The sequence below is a fragment of the Odontomachus brunneus genome, unplaced genomic scaffold (assembly GCF_010583005.1).
Source record: "Odontomachus brunneus isolate Ranch 3 - 2012 unplaced genomic scaffold, Obru_v1 Obru_scaffold_018, whole genome shotgun sequence".
Taxonomy (NCBI): Eukaryota; Metazoa; Arthropoda; class Insecta; order Hymenoptera; family Formicidae; genus Odontomachus; species Odontomachus brunneus.
In genome coordinates, this window is record NW_022639468.1 from 2,561,002 (window position 1) to 2,582,782 (window position 21,781).

The 21,781-nt window shown below is 37.0% G+C and overlaps 4 protein-coding genes across 5 annotated transcripts; 1 reads left to right on the top strand and 3 right to left on the bottom strand.

Annotated features, from left to right (window-relative positions):
- Positions 1–1,970: 1,970 nt before the first annotated feature.
- Positions 1,971–6,280, bottom strand: LOC116841795 (DNA replication licensing factor MCM4). The gene is made up of 8 exons (XM_032810169.1): positions 5,997–6,280; positions 5,577–5,896; positions 4,520–5,412; positions 3,902–4,239; positions 3,525–3,802; positions 3,044–3,444; positions 2,720–2,930; positions 1,971–2,536 (listed from the first exon to the last, which is right to left on the bottom strand). Exons 1-8 carry the CDS (start codon positions 6,151–6,153, stop codon positions 2,441–2,443), a joined length of 2,694 nt encoding a protein of 897 aa, XP_032666060.1. The 5' UTR covers positions 6,154–6,280; the 3' UTR covers positions 1,971–2,440.
- Positions 6,281–8,063: 1,783 nt separating this feature from the next.
- Positions 8,064–13,022, top strand: LOC116841757 (equilibrative nucleoside transporter 3). Of its 2 annotated transcripts, XM_032810092.1 has the most exons (11): positions 8,066–8,852; positions 9,110–9,264; positions 9,349–9,430; positions 9,502–9,674; positions 9,864–9,958; positions 10,063–10,113; positions 10,194–10,426; positions 10,796–11,033; positions 11,126–11,211; positions 11,321–11,520; positions 11,592–13,022. In XM_032810092.1, the coding sequence occupies exons 2-11, from the start codon at positions 9,119–9,121 to the stop codon at positions 11,701–11,703; spliced, it is 1,416 nt and encodes a 471-aa protein (XP_032665983.1). In that variant the 5' UTR covers positions 8,066–8,852; positions 9,110–9,118; the 3' UTR covers positions 11,704–13,022. The 2 variants fall into 2 exon arrangements, with proteins under 2 accessions (XP_032665984.1, XP_032665983.1); XM_032810093.1 differs by lacking the exon at positions 10,063–10,113 and having other exon boundaries at positions 8,064–8,852.
- Positions 12,880–15,942, bottom strand: LOC116841759 (protein-L-isoaspartate(D-aspartate) O-methyltransferase-like). The gene is made up of 5 exons (XM_032810095.1): positions 15,888–15,942; positions 15,313–15,452; positions 14,798–15,023; positions 14,315–14,400; positions 12,880–14,225 (listed from the first exon to the last, which is right to left on the bottom strand). The coding sequence occupies exons 1-5, from the start codon at positions 15,940–15,942 to the stop codon at positions 14,049–14,051; spliced, it is 684 nt and encodes a 227-aa protein (XP_032665986.1). The 3' UTR covers positions 12,880–14,048.
- A 1,121-nt stretch (positions 15,943–17,063) lies between these two features.
- Positions 17,064–20,125, bottom strand: LOC116841758 (protein-L-isoaspartate(D-aspartate) O-methyltransferase-like). Its single transcript, XM_032810094.1, has 6 exons — positions 19,960–20,125; positions 19,696–19,808; positions 19,428–19,567; positions 18,567–18,792; positions 18,093–18,178; positions 17,064–17,714 (listed from the first exon to the last, which is right to left on the bottom strand). Exons 2-6 carry the CDS (start codon positions 19,748–19,750, stop codon positions 17,523–17,525), a joined length of 699 nt encoding a protein of 232 aa, XP_032665985.1. The 5' UTR covers positions 19,751–19,808; positions 19,960–20,125; the 3' UTR covers positions 17,064–17,522.
- Positions 20,126–21,781: the final 1,656 nt, after the last annotated feature.

Here is a 21,781-nt window from a genome sequence, read left to right on the forward strand (position 1 = left end):
GCAGAATTCTGCGTATAAATTAAAATCACATTAACGTAATTCAGCTTGGCGGAAGATTAATTACTGTGGGTCCGTAGAAAGCGAGCGATCTCCGCCGCCAAATTGGATCGTATGCCGTGTAACCTCTAGGCACGATAATTCGAGGACACTCAGCTTCTCCTGGTATCAGTGCGCTCTCACGTACGTGAGCATCGAGCCGGCCATCGGGATTCGGAGGGGTGAAGATCTCGCCCCCGTGTGTGGGTGGTGCGACGTCGATGAACGAATATCCCCACCGCCGAGACCCGGTGCTCCGGCAGCGTGGGAGTTTCCAAGGTCATCGCAAGAGCGAAACTACGTAGTACGACGCCTCCGTCGCGACGTCCGCGCACGAGGCGTAGGCGTGGGACGGGCCGGCTATAGGACGTTTCAAGTCGCCGACGATGTGACGGGGGCGATGCGATTAATCATCGTACGGCCACCCCGTGAAATTACGGCGGGGACGATCGGCTGTCGTATTTCCCGACGTGAACGAGAGAGGTCGGGAAATCGATGAGAGCAATGATTACGTCGTTCACGGGACAGCGCGACGAAAGACGACGGCCCAAAAGGACGATTGAATTGATGGTATTTGCATTGTGCGGATTTATGCAGCTACTGAAGGAGAATCGTAGAAGCGACGTTGGGCATTTACGAATTGTTTGCGACAAGCAATCATTTATATCTCAATGAATAATGGATGCAACCGATATAATGCATCGAGCGTGACATTAAAAATACATGCAAATGTCGAAATGCAGCGACGTAATAATAACGTTGCATGCTGCAAGAAAAGCGAGGTACATTTCTCGGGGAAAAACGCACGACTGGTTGCTTCGATCGGCTCTCTCGATGAGCCAATTTCCGATTTTTTATCGCCTAAATTCTCATTATCTTTCTCTCTTTGTCCAACTACGTGTAACAAAGTACCGCGCTTCAATAAGAAAATATTTATGGACATAGTTCTCCTATTATATCGTATTATATTTTTGCTCGTTAATTCTATTGGTAATATACTGTGAGGAGAAAAAATGAGGGAATAAAGAGCGAGCGTCAGTTCCTCTTGCGAGATTCTTTTCGGAATCGTGGCTCGTGTAACGCGCTGTATACGAAAGATCGCAACTCTCCTGCCCACCTTCCTTTTTTGCGACACGGCAGCGCAAAATACCAATTTGCTATCGTCCTTTCTCCCCAAGAGCAAATATTATGCAACGATTACCGAAAAAACGTCGAAGATGCGGATAAAGAGCATCGTGTCGCATATAATAATCATAGACATTGTATCTTGTGCAATAAATAGCATAGAATTTAGTAGTCGAGAAATCATAATCATAAAGACGTCAAGATTACTAAAAGATTTGTCTTTCCGTGTGTGAGAATAGCAGAACGTGAAAATAGGAAGGAAGTAAATTAAAATATAAAACAGACTCGAGATGTCTGCATAAAATTAGATAGAAGACAAAGACTGCTCTCGTCTGATTTATAGTACCTATCGTGATAAGTGCTGGCTCTTGAAATCCTACGGGATTTCAAAACGGAAAACTGATCTCGTCGTGAAACTCTCAAACCGTCTACACTGTTCTACTGCAGCGATAACTTGAAAAACGTGACAATATTAACTGTTCCACAATTATTATTCTATTCTATGTGTGTGTTGCACAGTTAAATTTGATAATAAACAAACCGGTCGAAGAAAGATACGTACTTGATACTAAACATTATAGAAATTTTCTCTAACAAGCACGTAAAATGATAATTCATATATTTATATGACAAAAAAAATGTATTCGTCTGAGTAATTATTTAAGAAAACGAGGAACTAAAGAGAGTGAAACGAAAGAAATTTATGAATAACTAAAGGAATTAAAAAACTAAAGGAAAAAAAACTTATAAAGAACAAAATAAATTAGTACAGATAGGATAAATCGAAGGAAAACAGATTGAACAAAAAATTGGATATAAAAACATATAGAATTATTTATTTTAAAAAATAATACAAATTAATATGTTCTTTCGATAAGTCTGAGATTGCTTCACTAGCAAATGCTCAATTTCGATACCAAAAGATTCTGCGATAGTTGGAACAAAGCAGATTTGTTATATATGACAAAATATTATATTATAAAAAAATAATTCAAAGGTCATATGCTAAAATTATTTAATACATAAAGAAGTGCGTATTATCCGAATTTTAAATGTACTTTATACTTTGTTGTATTATAAACGCAACATTTGTATTTTGAAAACTGAAGAATAACGAAATAACATCTATGGTGTATATAAATCAAATTTTTCAGTACTTGTCAGTTACTAAAACTGTTTTACCATTATATACATGATCTGTACTAACAAATTTCGAAACAAATTAAAAATTTTAGCGACAGTGCGCTTAAGCGCACGATTCGAACAGATATAGATAATTCTAACAAACACGAATAGTATTTTTGCCGGTTACGATCACAACACCATTATCCTGTAACTCTTTCAGAGCATCTTCAAACATTTCACGCGTCACCAACTAAAAAGAATGATTAAACAAAACATTAAAAAATTAAACGAAAACTTTGATAACAAAAATTAAAAGTATAATAAGAAATCGTAACAATAATGATAAATTAAATAATTTAATATGATAAACACATGAATGCCGAAGAAACGAAGCATGAATTGAGTAAACATAAGAATGCATAAATAAACTCACCACACTGGACGATTCCTTTAATTCCGTGAAGATCTTCTGGTAATTTAAAGTCGGTGCTTTATCCTTGCTCTTAATGAGTTTTTGTAGCGCCTCGACCAGTCCCTGCCTGCGTTTTCTCGCCGCTAAGGACATACCGGTCGTCAGAATGCTAATGTCAATCTTGCCGCTCAACGGGTCAATGGCGGATTGTTTTAACGCCTCTCGATGCAATCTGGTGATGTACGAATGCGCATTACACGAATGTTACAGCGTGCTAAACCTCGCTATTTGCGTTGTATAAGAAGAGATATCGCTTTTTAACGCTTATATACATTGTCCGCTTACCTCCAAGCTTCTTCGACGTCCGCGATTTCCACTACGTTACTAAATCGCATCTTTGCGTGCGCCTCAGAGAGTCTTATCAGCGACTCCAGTTGCCTCGGATAGGCCGTGATCTGACCATAACCACTTCCTACTTTGCGCATATCTACATAGGCTTGGGCCAATCTTTGTTGACATTCTTCGTTGAGAACGGGATGTACGTGTTCCTTGGCGTAAACTATGTAATCGCGTAGGATGCTCATGTCTACGATGTCGTCTTCCTCTTCCAGATCAGATTTATAATAGAGCGATACCAAGTGTCTGGCGAGTTTCCTATCGAATACCTCGTCCTGCGGGTCCAGCATGAGGAAAATCAAGTCGAAACGTGACATTAACGTGTGCGGTAACATAACATTTTCTATCACCTAAAAACAAACATGGAAGCATGTAACAACGTTCGTCATTCATCGACAGTGAACGTATCTATTATATCATGGATACTTACCGTCTTATTTTTATTCCATTGCGACTCGCAGGGATTAGCCGCTGCCAAGATGCTCGTTCTCGCGTTCAACTGACAGATGATACCCGCTTTCGCGATACTCAGCGTCTGTTGCTCCATAACTTCGTGCAGCACCGAGCGCGTGCTGTCGTTCATCTTATCGAACTCGTCGATGCAGCAAATGCCATTATCGGCGAGCACCAAGGCGCCAGTTTGTAAAACCAATTGACGTGTTTCGGGATCCTTTGTTACGAAAGCGGTTAAACCGACGGCGCTGGAACCTGAATAAATAAATACATACACATGAGTTACAAACGAGAATGCTATATTTCAAGCTTATTATCAGTTTCAAGATTATTATCACACTAACGGTTACTTACCTTTTCCGCTGCTGTATTGAGACCGCGGCACTAAATTGAATACGAATTGCAGCAGTTGTGATTTGCTCGTGCCTGGATCTCCGCACAGCAATATGTTGATTTCGGACCGGAAGTGCTTCTTACTCGATTTGCTCTGTTCTTCGTTCTTTGTTTCTTTCTTCGTTCCGCCAAACAATTGCAGCAGTATTCCCTTCTTTACATCCTCGTTCTCGTAGATGCTAGGAGCGATGTGACGCGCCAAGCGTTCGTACACATCTTCCTTCTGTGACAATAGTTTCAACAGTTCCACTCGTTCTGGTGGAAACACGTGATTCTTGCCTTCTCTCTGCTCGTATAGCCTTCATATAAGAAAAAGATGATTAAAGATTAGCAAAATGTGTCGTCTACACGGCTCCATGATGTAACACACAATGTGTGAAATTATATTTAAAAAATGTTTAGTTTGTGTAACTGAGTAGGGACTAGATAAAAACTTAATGACAAGAAACTATGTTTTTGCTATCAGAAACATTTAATTTGCAGTTTGCAGAATTCCCAACTTCTTGTCTAAACCGTTTTGCAATCATTTTATATATGAGATGATACATCCAAGATACAAATTTGATTTGCGTTCCTTACCGTTTCGAATCCTGTCTTCTGAAGTGAACAACATCCACGTGCGTTCTATAGATAGTTCGTACGTTGGTCTGTCGTGGATTAACACGCAGCGGCAAGGCACGATATATACCAGTGACGGAGACTCTGTCGCCAGGCGACACGGCGTCGACTAAATTGTTGTGCGCAAACAGCACCACCGTGTGAGGAGTCTGACCGGCCGGCATATCGTCTGGCGACTCCTGCAACTTGATCATCTGCTTGTCGGAGAAGTGGCTGCGGTTGTGTATTAAGCTGAAGCAGTAGTTGTTGTTGCAATGCGTGCACACCGTAGGCTCAGCGATGTGGCCCCTATCGATCTCCACGGTGGTTGTAAAGGAGCAAACGATGCACTTGAAGAACGCCTCCCGCATCTCTGGCATGATGTTCGACGTACGAATGACCATACCCGTGATCGTGATCAACTGATCTATATCCTCCGGATTCAGAAGACGCATACTCTTCGTTCTCGTGACATTGAACGGCCGCACCTGAATCTGATGATCCAGCACCGCTGCGGGATATCTCTCGAAGAACATTTCGTTCGCGGTCATGTCGAAGGCTGGTATCACCTCTTGCGGATAGGATACCAGTCGAATGTAGAGTTCGTTATCGAAAGCTTCGAGATGGGCGCAGTTCACGTTCAGATAGGGCTCCTCTAATGAATGTACCTCTTCCAGCTTTTGCAGATACAGTGGATCTGTTAGATTCATGTTCTCAGGCAATTCGTCGTTTTCTGCCTCTGGGTCGATAAACCGTAGAATGAATCGCTTGAATTGTGCTTTACATTGATCTACTACAACATTTGTGCCCCAAATTACCAACTGTGGGCCATTCTCGCTCTCTGATGTTCGTGGAGCATTAGGTTCCTCTGGTATCTGTCGATAGAATTTACATGTAGAGTCCTCAGTGTCTATATCAATATTGTAAGGCCTGATTCCACAACTTTAACTGGAGTTTAATTCATTAAATGCCTATTCAGACAAGTTTTGGTTAAAGTAAATTGTAGAACTGAGCCTTAGATAATTTTGCTTGAACTCACCGTCTCAGCCAAATTGACTTGTCGAATACGCTTGTCAGACTGAATATCTGGTCTCTGCCTCATAGGCGTACCCCTGATACCACTTCTAGGAGTACGAACTGATGCTAAGGAGCTGGGTGTCCCATAATTTAATGGAGAGGATAATTCTATTTCACTCATACCAGCAGCCAGAGGGCTGGTCTGTGCTAGCCCACCTGGGGAAGAAAGTGGTACAGAGGAATGACCCTCTGATGAAGGTGCAATAGTCTCCTGGGTACGACGATTGCCCCATCTTAATGGAGTCTCCACTGCGTTGTTACCTGATCGTCTCTGAGGTGTGCCTATTCGTGATAAACAAATTAGTGGATATTTTGTGTATTACTAGTAATTTGAAACATTTTTATCTTTTGACAGAGAGGCTTGTAAGAAATATGCTCTTACTTTGTCTGGTAGACACAGAGTTTCTGGAAGGAGTCCCGGCAATCGAGCGAGTTCTGTTGGAAGTCGGAGTTTGAGGTTGTGGCCTGGGTGTGCCACCCACCGGTTGATTTTCATTCTGTGGTGTGGGAGTTCTCGGTGCTCTCATAGGACTCGACATTGTTAATAGACGATCTCACACTTCGTACAAAGAAGAAATCGCTCAAAACGTACTCAGTAGAGGTTAACATACACGACGCGACACCGCTCAATTTCCCGCGAAAACATAGAGGGTGCTTTCCGTTTAATAATACAAATCGATACTTTCCAGTAGAGATGGGCGCGATACCGATTATAGCTATAATCGATTATTTCTTTTCGATATATAAACATTTTGTAATCGATTGTTTGACAACTAGATTATGGCGAGAATCGATACTTTTAAACCGATTATTGACTTCTATCGTTAAGTTTCGGCCTAACCGCCATCACGACAAGATGTGTTCGAACACTTCGGATAGTGTGATTTTTTGGAACGTGACTTGGAATTTTCCAAGACTTTACTCTTGATATAGATCACTATCGGAAAAATAGCGTTGGAGCATAACTCTTAGAGAGGCCTGAAGCCAGATATTGAGGTTGAAGAAGTTGAAGTTGGCTTCTATCGTTAAGTCCCGGCCGAAAGTCCTGGCCTAACCGCCGTGATGACAGCGTGTTCGAACACGTTCGGACCGTGTGATTTTTGAAACGTGTCTTGGAATTTTCCAAGACTTTACTCTCGATATAGATCATTAGTCGAAAAAATGGCGTTGGGGCATAACTCTTAGAGAGGCCTGGAGCCAGATATTGAAGTTGAAGTTGATTTCTATCGTTCTAACAGAAAGGTGGAATTTGATTGGCTATTAAGGAAAGCGTCCCGATTAATCACGGTACGGTTGGATACAACCAATCGATGCAAAGAATTATCTAGTGAATTACTAGGTCGAATCAATCATTACAATCCGTGTCCAATCGTACCGCGGTCAATCGAGTCCCACCCATCGACATATAGGCTGCGTTCCGTTATTTACTGCAAGTACTGTCAGCACTATCAACAGCATTCCTAAATAGGTTACACTGCGAAACATTTCGACGAGTTTGTGACGTCATGAATTTTGATGTCACTTTCTGCTGGACTACTGCAGCTGGGCTGCGTTCTGATTCCACACCCGGGTGTATTCTAGAAGTGCTATAGTATATGTAACATATATTATAGTGTTTCTAGTAATAGAGTGCACCCGGATGAAGAATCTGAACGCACACCTGGAGAGGTAAAGCAGTGGCAGTAAGGTGGTGCGTTCCCATTTGTCACTTTGCAGCACCTCGACAGTCCTCGAAGTTAAAACGGAACTACTAGCAGTATACTTTCATGACGTCATTGCGTCAGTACTCGCAGTAAATAAAAGAACGCACCCATAATATACACCCAGTAAGCAAGGAATATTAAATTAACGTTTAGAAACGTTGACTTCATTTGCATTGTTTGGACATTTTTTAATAATATTGCATTTATATTGTTCACATGTTATTTTATGATATGATTTTTCTGAATGTTGTTTAAACGTTTTAAAAACATTACAAAAAATATATTTTTTAAATGTTACTTTAACATTTATTTGAGGTCAATGCAACATCTTAAAAATATTTCTGCCGATTAAAACGTTATAGCAACCCTATTTCAACATTATTGAAACTTCCAAATCGCGGTCAAAGCATGTTCATAATGATGTTTGATACAATATTAAACACTACATATTTGACAATATTACAGGTTCTTCAATATCATTGTAACAACGTTATATTAATGATTTCTTGCTTACTGGGCATGGACTCCGAATGCCCTATGTTCTGTCGTCTAATAGAGTGAAGCCAATCACATCTAGAAAGAGAGCTAGAATAGAGAAGCTATAGTTTTCTTTCTATTTTGTCACTTTTTTGTTGCGTGTACATCCATTACTCGTTTCCATAATATTATAGAGCACTCCGACTAGACTGGCAAGTAAAAGTCTTAAATTTTATTGCACACTTTACCTGTGCAGAAAGAGACAGAGAACACAGAGGGGCTGTACATATTAGCTTCACTTTTCTGGCCGTATACGGGGTCCATGTATACTACGTCCATGGCTAAATAGCGTCTCCTCAAATGCCTATGATAACCTATGATAACCGCTCTTGATCTTTAAAATGACACACACACATATATATTTATATATATATATATATATAGTCATAAAAGAGAGAAAGAGAAAGGAAACAATATTGTAAACAATAATGTGCATTAAAGTTTAGTCTGATACGCATAGAGACATTTAGCTTATTTTTCTCCTTCTCACTCTCACTCGTTCAATAACTTTCTCTCGCTTAACGCTCTGACGTAGGCCGAGCGTGTGTCATCACACGAATGGACACATCTCTGTATTCGTATCAGACTGAGATTCGAATGCACATCACTGATTGTAAAGTATATCAGCTGATCGACGTGCGCGTCACAAAGGCGCGTCGTCCTGCTCTGAGAGGTACGAAGTGAGGTTTATGAAGCAAGAATGCCAGTTCCACATGGACGTGACAGACTGAACAGAGACGAGGTCGCACTCACTATTCTCCGAAGTGGGTCGAGCCGAAGAATACTATGTAATAGTTGAGTTTCCGGATATTAATAATCACTTGACACTTCGTTTGGGCATGATATTATATTTGTCAGATTTACTCGCGATCGTATTTGATATTATTTAAAATGCATCGATCGTGGCTTTTAACGATCATACGTAATTCTTCGTAAATCCTTTCTTCTCGTGCCAGCCAATCAAAACGTTAATCCATCGTACGTGACTTAACAAATCGGTAAGTACAAGTTTTCTATAACAGTTTTCTTCTTATTTATTTAATGATCTACAATTATCATAATTTTATCAAGCAAAATTTACACTAATATTTACTAGCAAAGCATAGAAATAATTACTTTCATCTATCTTATATCACCTTGCATCCTTCTGGCAGTATTTATATAGATACATATATATGTACACATATATATTTCTATTTTCATTTTCATTTTTGCATTTACTATATAAGTTATTATACAATTTGTTACTTACTAGGAAGAAATCATGTCATACTCTATCAATAGAAGACCCCTGCTATGGGGTACATCTGACAGTGAATTTGAAGGCGACTTAGAGACAGAGGTAGATGATCCTCACACTGTGATCTCTGATGAGAAACCATTTTTGAAACCATATGAACCACATGACAAGTATGCTCCAATATTACAATTTGAAAGCTGTATATCAATGATGTTTATTTTTATCCTTGTTTATATGTATCTTTCTTTGTTTAGATATAATCTTGCATATATTGTATTTTACTTACTTGGTGTAAATACATTAATCCCATGGAGTTTTTTTATGACTGCTGATGATGTAAGTGAGAATTTTTTACTTCTTTTAAAATCATCTGAAATATTGTCTCTTACTTGACATTTTTCTTTCAGTACTGGATGTATAAGTTTAGAGAAATTAATAATTCGACAAACTTTACCACTACACATGTAGAAAATCTTGCGCAAAAGACAGATCTTCAAGCTAGTTTTACTTCTTATTTAAGTGTAGCCAGTGCATTGCCAAATACTCTTTTCTTAATAGTAAATACATTTATTAGTAACAGGTGAGTGGAAAAACTCAAGATCACTATTTATCTTTGGTTTATTCTTGATTCTGAAATTATTATTCAAATTATTTTCTATATTTTATATATAGAATTATTAATAATTAATGTCTTTTTAACTAGTTATTCATTTAATTCTGAATCACCTTATACTGAAAGGTAGTAGTTTTATAATCCTTAAATTTCCAGAATTTCTCTAACAATAAGAATGGTGGGTTCTCAATGTACAATATTGTTGCTATTTATTTTGACCACTACGTTTGTGGAGATAAATACAGATAAGTGTGAGTCATCAATCAATATTGTATACATTCATATAATGATTAAAATTATCTTTCCTCATTTCTTTGTCTTAAAAACAAGAAATTAATAATTAATATACGTTTAGGGCAAGATATGTTCCTAGTTGTTACATTAACGACGGTCGCATTTGTGAATGGTATGTTCATTACGTTAAGACAAAGTAGTGATTAATTATATGTTGTCAGAAAAGAACGGTATACATGGTATGGATTCTAGCTGCAAGCGCCATTTTTGGAGGAAGCTTAATGGGTATAGTGGGCAAATTTTCGCCAAAATATATAACCGCTATGTCGGGTGGACAAGCCCTCGGTGGGATATTCACAGCCCTAGCAGAAGTATGCTCTCTATGGATAGGTGCCAGCCCTGTGCTCTCCGGTTTGGTGTACTTTATTATCGGCGATGTCATGCTACTGTTATCACTAGTTGCGTATATCATATTGGAGAGAGCGGTAAGTCATTTTTTTCGAATATATGCCGAATATCTTGAAATTTATTTTACGGCAGCTCACAGTCCAATTGATATCATATGTGCTAACACATGTAACGAGATGTCAGTAAGCTGTTGTTTCTTTAAAACAATGACATACGCTACGCACATGTCTCATAATATATGATAAGTTACTTACGATACATGCATTATACATGTGTCATAGCTTTATATCGACGCGCAATCTGTTTTAGATTAAAATAGAATTCCATATGATTCATCGATTCTAACATTTTTTCGATCACGCGCGCTTATTTATGACTGTTGCAAAACAATATCGAGATTAAGTTTCAAAGTTCTGGTGAAAACTCTGGTGGCGTTTCTTTTATAGCCTTTTTTCAAATATCACATGGTGGAGAAAGTACCTGATCGTTTGGAATCCGATTACCCCACAAGCGAGGAAGTCGGCTTCTCGGCCGGTCCAAGCACGTCTTACATGCGGATTATTAAGAGGATCTGGCATTATGGAGTTAGCATATTTCTAGTATTCTTCATATCGTTGGCTGTGTATCCGGCAGTCACTGTATTAGTGGAGAGCCAATACAAAGGCGAAGGCCATGCATGGAATGGTGAGTTGTAATATACGATGCCTTGCTAATTTCAAATGATCAATTTGTGAACACCTAAAATATACCATGTTAAATTTACCATATTATTTCAGACGTATACTTTGTACCTGTGGTCACGTACCTAATCTTCAGTACGGGCGATTACGCCGGAAGAGTACTGTCCGGAATTTTTCAATGGGTGAGAACCTGCTCTTTGTTATAATTTACGATACATGTATTTATACAATGTTTACACAATTTATACATATATTTATACAATGTTTACACAAGTTTTCATGTTGTTGCAGCCAAGAGGCAAGCCATGGCTCGTGATATTCTTGAGCATTCTTAGAGCCGTTTTTATACCCGTGCTGATGTTCTGCAATGCGCAACCGAGACATCATCTACCTGTTTATATTCACAACGACCTGTATTACATTCTAATAACTATCGTGTTCGCCGTGACTAATGGTTATCTGTGCAATTTAACGTTTATTCTCGCGCCCACGTAAGTATCTTCGACCGCAAGAATCTGCCACGGTCGCGGAATATACTCTATATTTATGTATGACTTCGCAGAGTTGTGGACAGTCAAGAGAAGGAAGTTGCGTCCGCAATGATGGGTGCTTTCTTGGGTATAGGATTAGCATCTGGCGCTGCACTTAGTTTGTACATGGTAAAGATTCTCTAATATCTGACAGACAAAAATGTATATATGAAGATACAATCATCTCACTGCCTTTTGTATATCTGAAATCAAGTAAAAATCATGAGGCAGCATATTAGTAATGAGCTCTTGACCATAACAATATTAATAAGTCTATTCGATTATTCTCGATCACCACACTGACATATTGTTGAAGATTTGTATTAATTTTTTGTCTCTATGAGATAGACGAAAGTTAATTTATAATAGTTTTTATTAGTATTTTATTAGTCTTTAACAAGTTTATAATGGCGAATTCGATTGAAAGCATCAATGTATACTAAGATTCATAGTCTGTTTTTATATTTCAGCTGTATTTATAGAGTTTTATCTCATATTTAAAATTTGTCTTATATTCATCTTCAAATGCTATACAAATTGTCGTATTGGTTACGGAACATTCGGAGACGAATTTAAGATAAATATAAGAACTGATTATGAAACGGTATTAATGTGCAATGGTATGCAGTAGTGCTTCTAATCAAATTCGCCATAAGTCTTTAACGAATTTAAATTATAAATACAATCGAGCCAATGGCGATCATTCCTGGTGGTTTTAATTTAATCGATGATTATATATGTCATCAATGACCCACGATATTATACTTATATTATACATAATTATATATCAATCAATGATATTAAATATATCTTAATTTATAGTTTTTATTATAGTTAAAATATCAAATAGCCTAAAACAAAAAAATTCATTGTGGATTACTGACGCACGCGGTATGAAACATGTTAAGTATTGATATTTGTAATTCTTTTTCTTTTGAACCATTTGGATTCAATTAATTGCATTAATCAAAAGAATTAAAACAGTATTATATTCGGATTTTTATCAATGTTTTATAATTTTATAATTTTTATGGAAGGTTTTTAATTATCTGTTTACACAGCTGCTTAACTAAGAATAATTCGTTAAGTTTTTTTGCATAAGAAAATATATGTCGAGATAAGCGTTTGACTATATCTAGATAAGCAGTTGTAACAATACTTACGATTACACAATAAAATTACTGTTCCATTTATTTTACTATTATTTTATATGGCGCATCTTATGTGCAGGGGATAACATAATAATTGACGAGACATGTCGAATTATTATTAATATTGAAAGATCATACATCACTGATATATTGAGCAAATCACATTCCGTAGATTTAATATCTTTATATAACGTATAAAATACAATGTATTTGTATAATTTAAGACAAACTGTATGATTACAACAATTATCCAACATGTATATAGGATATAAAAGAAACATAAATACACAAAGTATTTATAGTAACGTGTAATTCTAGTCACTTGTGTTACATATATTTTTTAATATAACACTTATACATTTGAAGAAATAGAAGATATAATACACTTGACGAGAGAAAATAGATGATGAGCACTGTGCATAAAGAAATAAATTTCCTTTGTATATACATGTAAACAATTTCATGTACCTTACCAATAAATATTTAATTATGTAATATTTTTCTGCATTTAATGAGTGTATTTTGAAAAAATTAATGCGAGATTATTATGAATTAGGTAAATAATAAGCTATACAATCAAATAATAGATTATATATTATATATATGATATATTAAGTTATAATATATTAAGTTAAAATAGAAATCTTTTTGTTTGTTTTTATTTGTAAAGAAAAACTTTGCTTAAGCTTCAGCAAGTTAGGTGAAAAATTTTATATTAATATTATATAATCTGTACCTTTCATAGCCATCTCAGATTTAATTTATTTTTATTTCAGCACCATATTTTCATATACTTTAAAGAGTTGAAAGTGACTAGAAAATTTAACCAATCAATATCAGTATGTATATTTAGATATAAAACTAGATCTCTTACAAGTGAAAGTCAAAGGGTACGGTTCAACAAGCGCTGCAAATGCTTTGTAGCTTGTTTTTACTTCTTTCTCTTTCTTCATTCGAATCCGAGGAATAGAACAAGAGGGAAAAACGCTGCGGAGTTTACATTTGTAGCAGTTGTTGGACCAGGCCCATAGTGAAGTATATTGCTTTTAATCTTTTTATAATAAATAAAAATAATAGTGTCGTAAAAATTAATCTTAACATATCAAAATATTTTCGTGCTAAACTTGAATTTGTCTTTATCATTATATTGCTCAATAAAAGCATTTGTACAGATCTATATAGTGCTTGCAAATTACTGCAATTATCTTTTTACTCTTTTTAATCTAATATATATTTTTGCACGACTATCAGAGCTGCTTCTATATACGATGTTACTCAAAAAATAAAATAATATTCATTACAAACAAATAAGCTGACTTATTGCAGCAAACACATATCTCATGATCGACGATACTGTCGTTCCTTGTCAGTCAATGGCACGAAGACCACACTCATCAAAGATCGTCGTTCGATTTTGCCGTCCATAGTTTTGTCGATTTGCACTAAGACCTGGTCAGAGTTCTCAGGGCCCATCGGTAATATTAAACGCCCGCCGGGTGCTAATTGACTTATCAACTGTAAAAGAATCAGATGGTACCGCCATAGTTAACGCCTACTCCACAACTACCAAGAACAAAATTTAAAATCAAGAAATCTCTTCTTACCGGTAGTGGCAATTCTTTAGCCGCTGCTCCCACATGTATAGCATCGTACGGACCGCGATCAGGATAGCCCAATCTTCCATCGCCAACTAAATAAATTTAGTTGATTGAAGAGTTTTGATTACATTCACGTTTTGTGAAATATACAATAACATGCAAGGAAAAAGAAAAAATTATTGATAAGATCTAGATAACATGCATTAATCTGGAATCACATAATGCACAATTCTGTCTTCTATGCATATTAATTGGTAAGCTGAACAAGTCACAACAGGTCAGTTTACTGCATATAGTTTGCAATATATCACAGCAATTCATGCAGTAAACTGAACTGTTTGATGATTTGATCAGCATATAAAAAAGTATAAAACTGTGCATCGTGTGATTCCAGCTTTGTGCTTGGAAGAATTAAATAAAACCTTACAAATTGATTTATTTTATTATCGTTTTGAATTATTAATATTTAAAAGTGAAATTTTATTTTACCGACTAATTCCACACGTCCATCACGTAAGAGTTCCGGGTGATCGTGGCGAATGTTTTCTTCAGCCATTGCTCGCAATTCAGGAATATGATCAATCCCAACAGCCAAACCATTTGGTCCCATCATGATAGCCATGCATGCTGTCAAGTATCCTGATCCAGAGCCAACGTCCAGTGCTTTGCCACCATTACGAAGTTTTTCTTCAAGCAATTCCAGGGCATATGCATGCTAAAGAATTTATATTTTGATTCAGAATTTTTTGTTTGTCAGAGCATACATTTATTTACTATTGATAAAAATGAGTAATAAGTCATGTTTAAGTGAAACATTTATGAAACATTTATGAAACATTATGATTGTAGTTCATGTGATAAAGAAATTATAATAATTAAAAACTATTTTAGTATATAAGAGGAAAATAATAGAATTAATAGAATAATAGAATAATAGAAAGAGGAATATAATAGAAAATTTTAGTATATAAGAGGAAAACAACTACAGTAACAAAAAGTTATACCATATGAGGAGCACTAATGGTAACACCATAACCAATTCCTTGTGGAGAGTCTACATAAGCATGACTGGGATGAGTATATTTTCCTCTGTCCACAGAACTCATTGCTTCAAACACTCTGTCAGATTTAATCATCCTGCTTCCTAAAAAAAATTTATTCATACATATATATATTATATATATGTTTCATATGTATTACAGTTCTCATTCAATAACTTATACATTATAGATATACATTATAAAGAAACAAGTAGAACTATATGTAAAACGTGAAATCACACATTTCCCAAGTATTTTTAAAAAATTTAGCATTTCTCATTAATCCTCCCATGGCATACTCTAAACATGAAAAATTTGAATATAAAAATGTGCTCATCCATTTATATAATTTCCGAGTTAAAAATTTATTGGCTTATATTCAAATAAAGCGGACTCAAAATATCTCGTAAACGTATTACGTCGCAATCTTAAATCAACGAAATGTTCTCGATGTAAGGACAGATGGTGTGTCACCGGTAGCGAAACGTGATGTGACACAACATTGCATAACAGCTTATGCGCTATTGTCGTTCACTTACGTTTCAGATGTTGTACGAGTTCCTGATTGTTCTTGCCATGATAACGTCCATGCATGTTGTGTGATAACACAACAGGTGTTAGAATTGCGAGTGTCGTGCACAGACACTCAAAAATACGCGGCCGAATTATTAGGTGATACGTCTTGGCGGCGGTCGGCTCGTCGGCGAAAACAGACACGAGGTTGCTCTGCCGGCAACCTGTCGCTTCTGACTACTCGGCAGTTACCGTGCCTACTCGCAAACACCGCTCGATTCTGCGATGCGCACTCGGTATCCCTCGATTTGAGGATATATCGAAACGAACGACGTAGTTACGTTTGCCACTGCTCTACCAGCAACTTTCTTGTTCCGCTCAACGTAGACTTAGGACACGACAATTAAATGTGTGTTTTAATTGTTTCTTATCACTTTGAGTACTGACAAATTTCGCGAAAATTGTAACGACTTGAGGCGACGTGGCGTATAATCCACTAGACACTTTAAAACGTTCTAATGGCATACGTGACGTCCGTAAGCCATTAAATAGATCGCACTCGCAGATTGCAAGATTATCAGAAATTGTTGAGCAATCGGGCACGCGACCTTCGACATTGAGCTTTTGCGCGCGAATGTGCATCATGTTTGAAAATATGTTTGAGAGTTGTTTGATTCGGTGAACGCCGTATGATCGTTCAATCTGTCGCTCGCGTAACTCTATTCAATATATCGAGATTGCGACGGTGATGTTTAACGGTATCATGATGCATGGTTGTCATGATTTGCGAATAATTGACCTTCATTCTTGGAACTTGTTTCAGATGCGATATTTAGTCCCATATTAAGTTATTGCTTGAAACTCTTCTCAATTGAGATACTCAGATTTGAATTCTGAGTTAGATAAGAGATTTTAATTGAATCATGGTTATATATATAAATATCATATATATCATCATTTTCTTTACTAAAAAGCTTAGACTTTGAATAAAAATCTGAGCACCTCAACTGAGACAAATTTCAGGTGACAACCATTACTAAATAGATTTGAATCTAGAGTTAGATGTAAGTCGAATTGCGATTACAAATTTAATGTCACATACATTATATGATTCAAATAAAAAACTCAAATTTAACTCTAAATTCAGATCTGTGGGAGTGGGACGAGTGAAATGTAGTAGAAATAAAATCGTATATTTTACCTCGTTGTTAAAAAAGTTTATTTTCTTATCATTAACCTTCTTACAATTCTCCCTCTATACACGAAGATTTACGTGAGTATTAAGTTTTACACTTTGGATATTAGGATATTTGTAAAACAAACTGGTAAGGACATCAATGCTGTAACAAATTTAAGATCTTATAGGAATAAATAGCGAAGAATGGATGACGTGACGCGTCGAATACAATTGTGGCAATCGTATCATTTGTTAAATATAACTGGAAAAATGTATATAATAATTAACATAAAAGAGATATATGTAAAATATAATTTATTAGTATAATTCACTCCTAAGCGAGAAGCTTAAGTCGGCGTTGTACGCGTGAAAAGAAAGAAAAACTAATGAGAAAAAAAATCCCGATTATCATTGATAGGCGATTCTGCGCGCAATTCGTTTAACCGCCCACTCGAATTGTATGTCTATCGTAAGACACAAATACCTAAACACTCGTGTTACGTAACTGAGTAGTGGGATCCGTAAGAGGTACATAGGAAACCTGCATCAGCTTCTTCTTTGTAACCGCGCCGTCTGCGCTCTTATCCACCTGTAGCAGATCTTGGAACCTTTGGAAACCTTGTATGGCCACGACCGGGCAGATCAGTCGACCTCCGGGAGCTAGTTGGTCTATCAACTTTAAAAATCATGTCGTTCACACAAGCACGGTGTTACAATTTCTCACATGCGCTATTCTTTACATTAAATGATCAACAAGAAGCTTGCTTTAACGCTCCTAATTTCTTACTGCGTCCATAATAAATTACATACATCAGAGACGAAAAGGCATACTCTTATCGCACTGTAGCTATAAATAAATCAAGTTTCTCGCGCAATAGAAAATAATTTAAATGATTCTTTCCCTCTTAACGTCATAATGTAACGCAATTCGACGAGAAATCAGGAGCCTTAACGCGGCTCGTGCTTGTAACTAAAAGCATGATATTTAGCGTCAATTCCCGCGACATAATCCTCGATCCTGTTTCAACAGGCGCGAATGCGTCGTCGTGCTCACCTCTTGCGGTAAAGTGTCGGCCGCTGCTCCAACGTGTATAGCGTTGTAAGGGGCCTCATCAGGATATCCCAATCTGCCGTCTCCCACTAGGCGCATTCATAATGACCTGTCGTTAGTCGGCAGTCTCTTATCTTTTACCTTTACAGCAAAGACACACAGTCGGGTGAACAGTGTTCCGTTCGACTCTTCACGTTAACCGTACATACCAACTCCATCCGTGGACGGATCATGAGTATCTTTTATTTGAATTACGCATAGCAGTACTCTGTGATTTCGAGCGCTTTGTCTTTTCTTTTTTTTTTGCTGTCGTATGACGAACGGTATTATTCTTTCGTGCTGTGATTGTGTCGTGTCACAGCGAGAGACGTATGAGGGAATGGCGCAACACTGGCGAGAGGAGGAACTTCGACTGTCTGTTACGGAGGAGCATAACAAGGGGCGATAACGGGCGACGTTAATCGGGCACCGGCTTACCGACAAATCTGATGCGTCCCTCCTTGAGGAAATGCGAACAGTCCTCGCGCACGTTCCTAGTGGCGATCTCTATGAGCTCGGGTATGTGCTCGATACCTATCACGCGTCCGCGCGAGCCCACCATGAACGCCATGCAGGCGGACAGGTAGCCCGAGCCCGAACCGACGTCTAGTGCCTTGGCGCCGTCGACGAGTTGATCGGAGAGAATCGACAATGCGTACGCATGCTGCAAGAGATACGACAAACCTGTGTGACTTATCGAATCTTCATTGAATAAATTAAACGCGTTCGTCGAGCGACAATTATCTTTCAATAGCGATTATCTACGCTGGTGACGCATCGGAAAATCTCCAACCAACAAGAATCAAATATGAGTTTAACGTAAATAACGTACAAATGCGATAAAAGGTCAGATGCCCTCATTTCAGGCTGTATTCCCGATAATTGTTCCATGTACGTGTGTATCTTTGTGTATACATATAGATACTTGTATCTATCTCTTCTCTCTTTCTCTTCCTCTCTCTAAGAATATAATTTATAAGTAATAAATAAAAAAACAATTAGTATCCTATACAAAAAATAAATGTTAGATGTCGAATATAGATTGTGAGATTGCAGTGTATGCAATATATGGCATGTATGTTTGGGAATATGTGTAGAAATTATATCAACAGTTTGTAAGTTAGATTTATTAGCAATTATGATTGTAATATTATATACACGTGTTATATTTATATCTATTTATATTTTATCTACCGCACACTTTATATAAAGCAAGATAATCTGTACAAATTTATTCATCACATAAAGGTCTGAGTAAATGCCAGCTTTGTATGAGATAAAAGATACTTGTGTACTTACCATATGTGGTGCACTGATTGTCACATTGTAACCAATTCTCCTGGGACGGTCAAGGTAAGGATCTGACTCGTGGCAATATTTCGCTCTGTCAACAGCTAGCATAGCGGCTTCTGCTCTGTCTGTCGCCAATATACCAGCATCTGCGAATAATCTGTCTCTAATTGCCATTTGAAACGATTGTTTCTAAAGAAACACTCAGCACTGTTATCAGTACAATTAAGTCACCCTCTGCAGTTTACATTCTGTGATGAACACAGAGGTCGTTTACCTTTCAACTTCGTCACCATCTCTTGATTCGTAGTGCCATTGCAGTGCCATGCCATGCTTCGTGGTCTGCTTGTTACGATTCGCAGGCTGCGTATTGTAACCAGACACGTCTGCCTACGTAAAACAACATACAGGCATACTGACAAACAAACAGAACTCATTGACGATCTCTGATAACCAACTGACGCAGATCAGGATTCTTACGCAAATAATTATCGTGCATAATCGTAATTTGTTTGAAGAACGAAAGATAATGCATATATACCTCGAGAGCTTCAGAGGGACCTCATTTACCGTGGAACATTTTCATTTCTCCTGTATGTGCGTGCCCAATATGGCCGTGAAGACAGGTAGCGACTACAAGAGTGTACTTCTGGTGGGAGGAATAAACAGCTGATGGGGTACTATCGATTCGCTTCTCGCACGCGAGATAAGGTCTATCGACGCGCTATAATTTATGAAATTTGAATTTCGTTAAATAACCTTTTAAAAATATCCTTTAAAATACTTTTAAAGATAATCTTTTAAACAATATTTTGTTAATAGAGATTCGAAAGTCTCGTAACGAGAGTTTTACAAAATTATGTTACTTAAAGAATTTTCAAGCGTCAAAAATTGTAAAGTAAAATAACAATGTTCGATCTCGTTATTTTTCAGAACAAGAAGTAATCGCGACGAATAGATAAATAAAAAATTACTTTTGTAATGTTCGTAACGCGTTTGTTGACTGTTGCAAGAAAATCACTCACTGAGTTACGTAACTGTTGTAAAGCACTTGTGTAAAGCTACTTACGTCACGTCTCGCGTCGACGTTTTCGCGATCAAAGGATGCGCATTTTGGATGCGGTTCAATCGTCATAATTTGAAAATAAGTTTTTCAAACATTCTTACGAGAATTAGATTGGCTAGGTCATATTGCATGTTAGATAATGTAAGACCGTGTTTCGTTTCACGGATATATATGCACATATTTATTTATAGTTTATCTCTCTTATATTGTAAAAAATGCGTGTATTTACGTGAACGGGAATGCAACCTAAAAGCCAATCTATAATGGCTGTAGAAATGGCTGTAAGAAGTAAGAGTAAGAAATTAATCAATCATAGTTGATTATTCTTCTCACATTTGACTGTGTTTGGTCAATTTTTATTTTTACTTCTTATTGCCATATTTTTACGGTCATTGTAGATGGGCCTTAAATCGTATTGCTGCAAATTGGTTGGTATCATTGCAGCGTAGGAAACGACGCGCAAAGTTTAAATAAGAGGAAATTCCACACACGCGTTGATCGTGTGATTGGCGTGAATGAGCTTTCTCTACATTGTAATTAGCACTTTTCGCGCTGAGACGTAATTTAGTCAATTAATGAGCGATTGTAAGGTGTGACAGCGACACATCGTAAATTAGTTCTCTTTTGTGATTCGGAGAAACACGTCGATAGTAAATCATTAACGGAAGATATATGCTTAATAATCTGTCATGATAATTTAGAACGGAGAAGACGTGATAAAGAAAACGTCACTCTACGAAAAGATATCTTCATTCTAGCGACGTGATTGTCATATTAATTAAGCACGAAACACTGAGATTGATATGAATATAAATCATTTGAAGCGGAAACTTCAAATACGCGAAACGATTGAATAGCTTTGTTTACTTAACTTAAATAAGAAGTTGCAATTCAATGTTGATATTGATTTATCTCAGTGTAACCAGGAAAGAATATTTTTCCGTACACTCAATAAATTAGATTATAATTATATAAGATTATTTTTTCAAATATCTGTCACTTGTTAAAGGTATCGAAATAAAAAATGTTTCTTTTTTAGTATTTACGTTAGTCTTTAATAAATGTTTATATTTTACTATTCACTTCTACATTTAACTTATACAATTATTCGACATAGACATTCTATTGGTTCTCTCCTCCGATTATTTTAGACAACACATTCGCACAAGACAGATCTACATACAGACAGCACAAGATCTCCAGAAGATGCCCTATTTTCAGGACGTAGGGACGTTCTCAAAATGTTTAGAGGATGTCTTGTGGAGATCTGTGTTATTTGGGTAATAGATACTAGCAA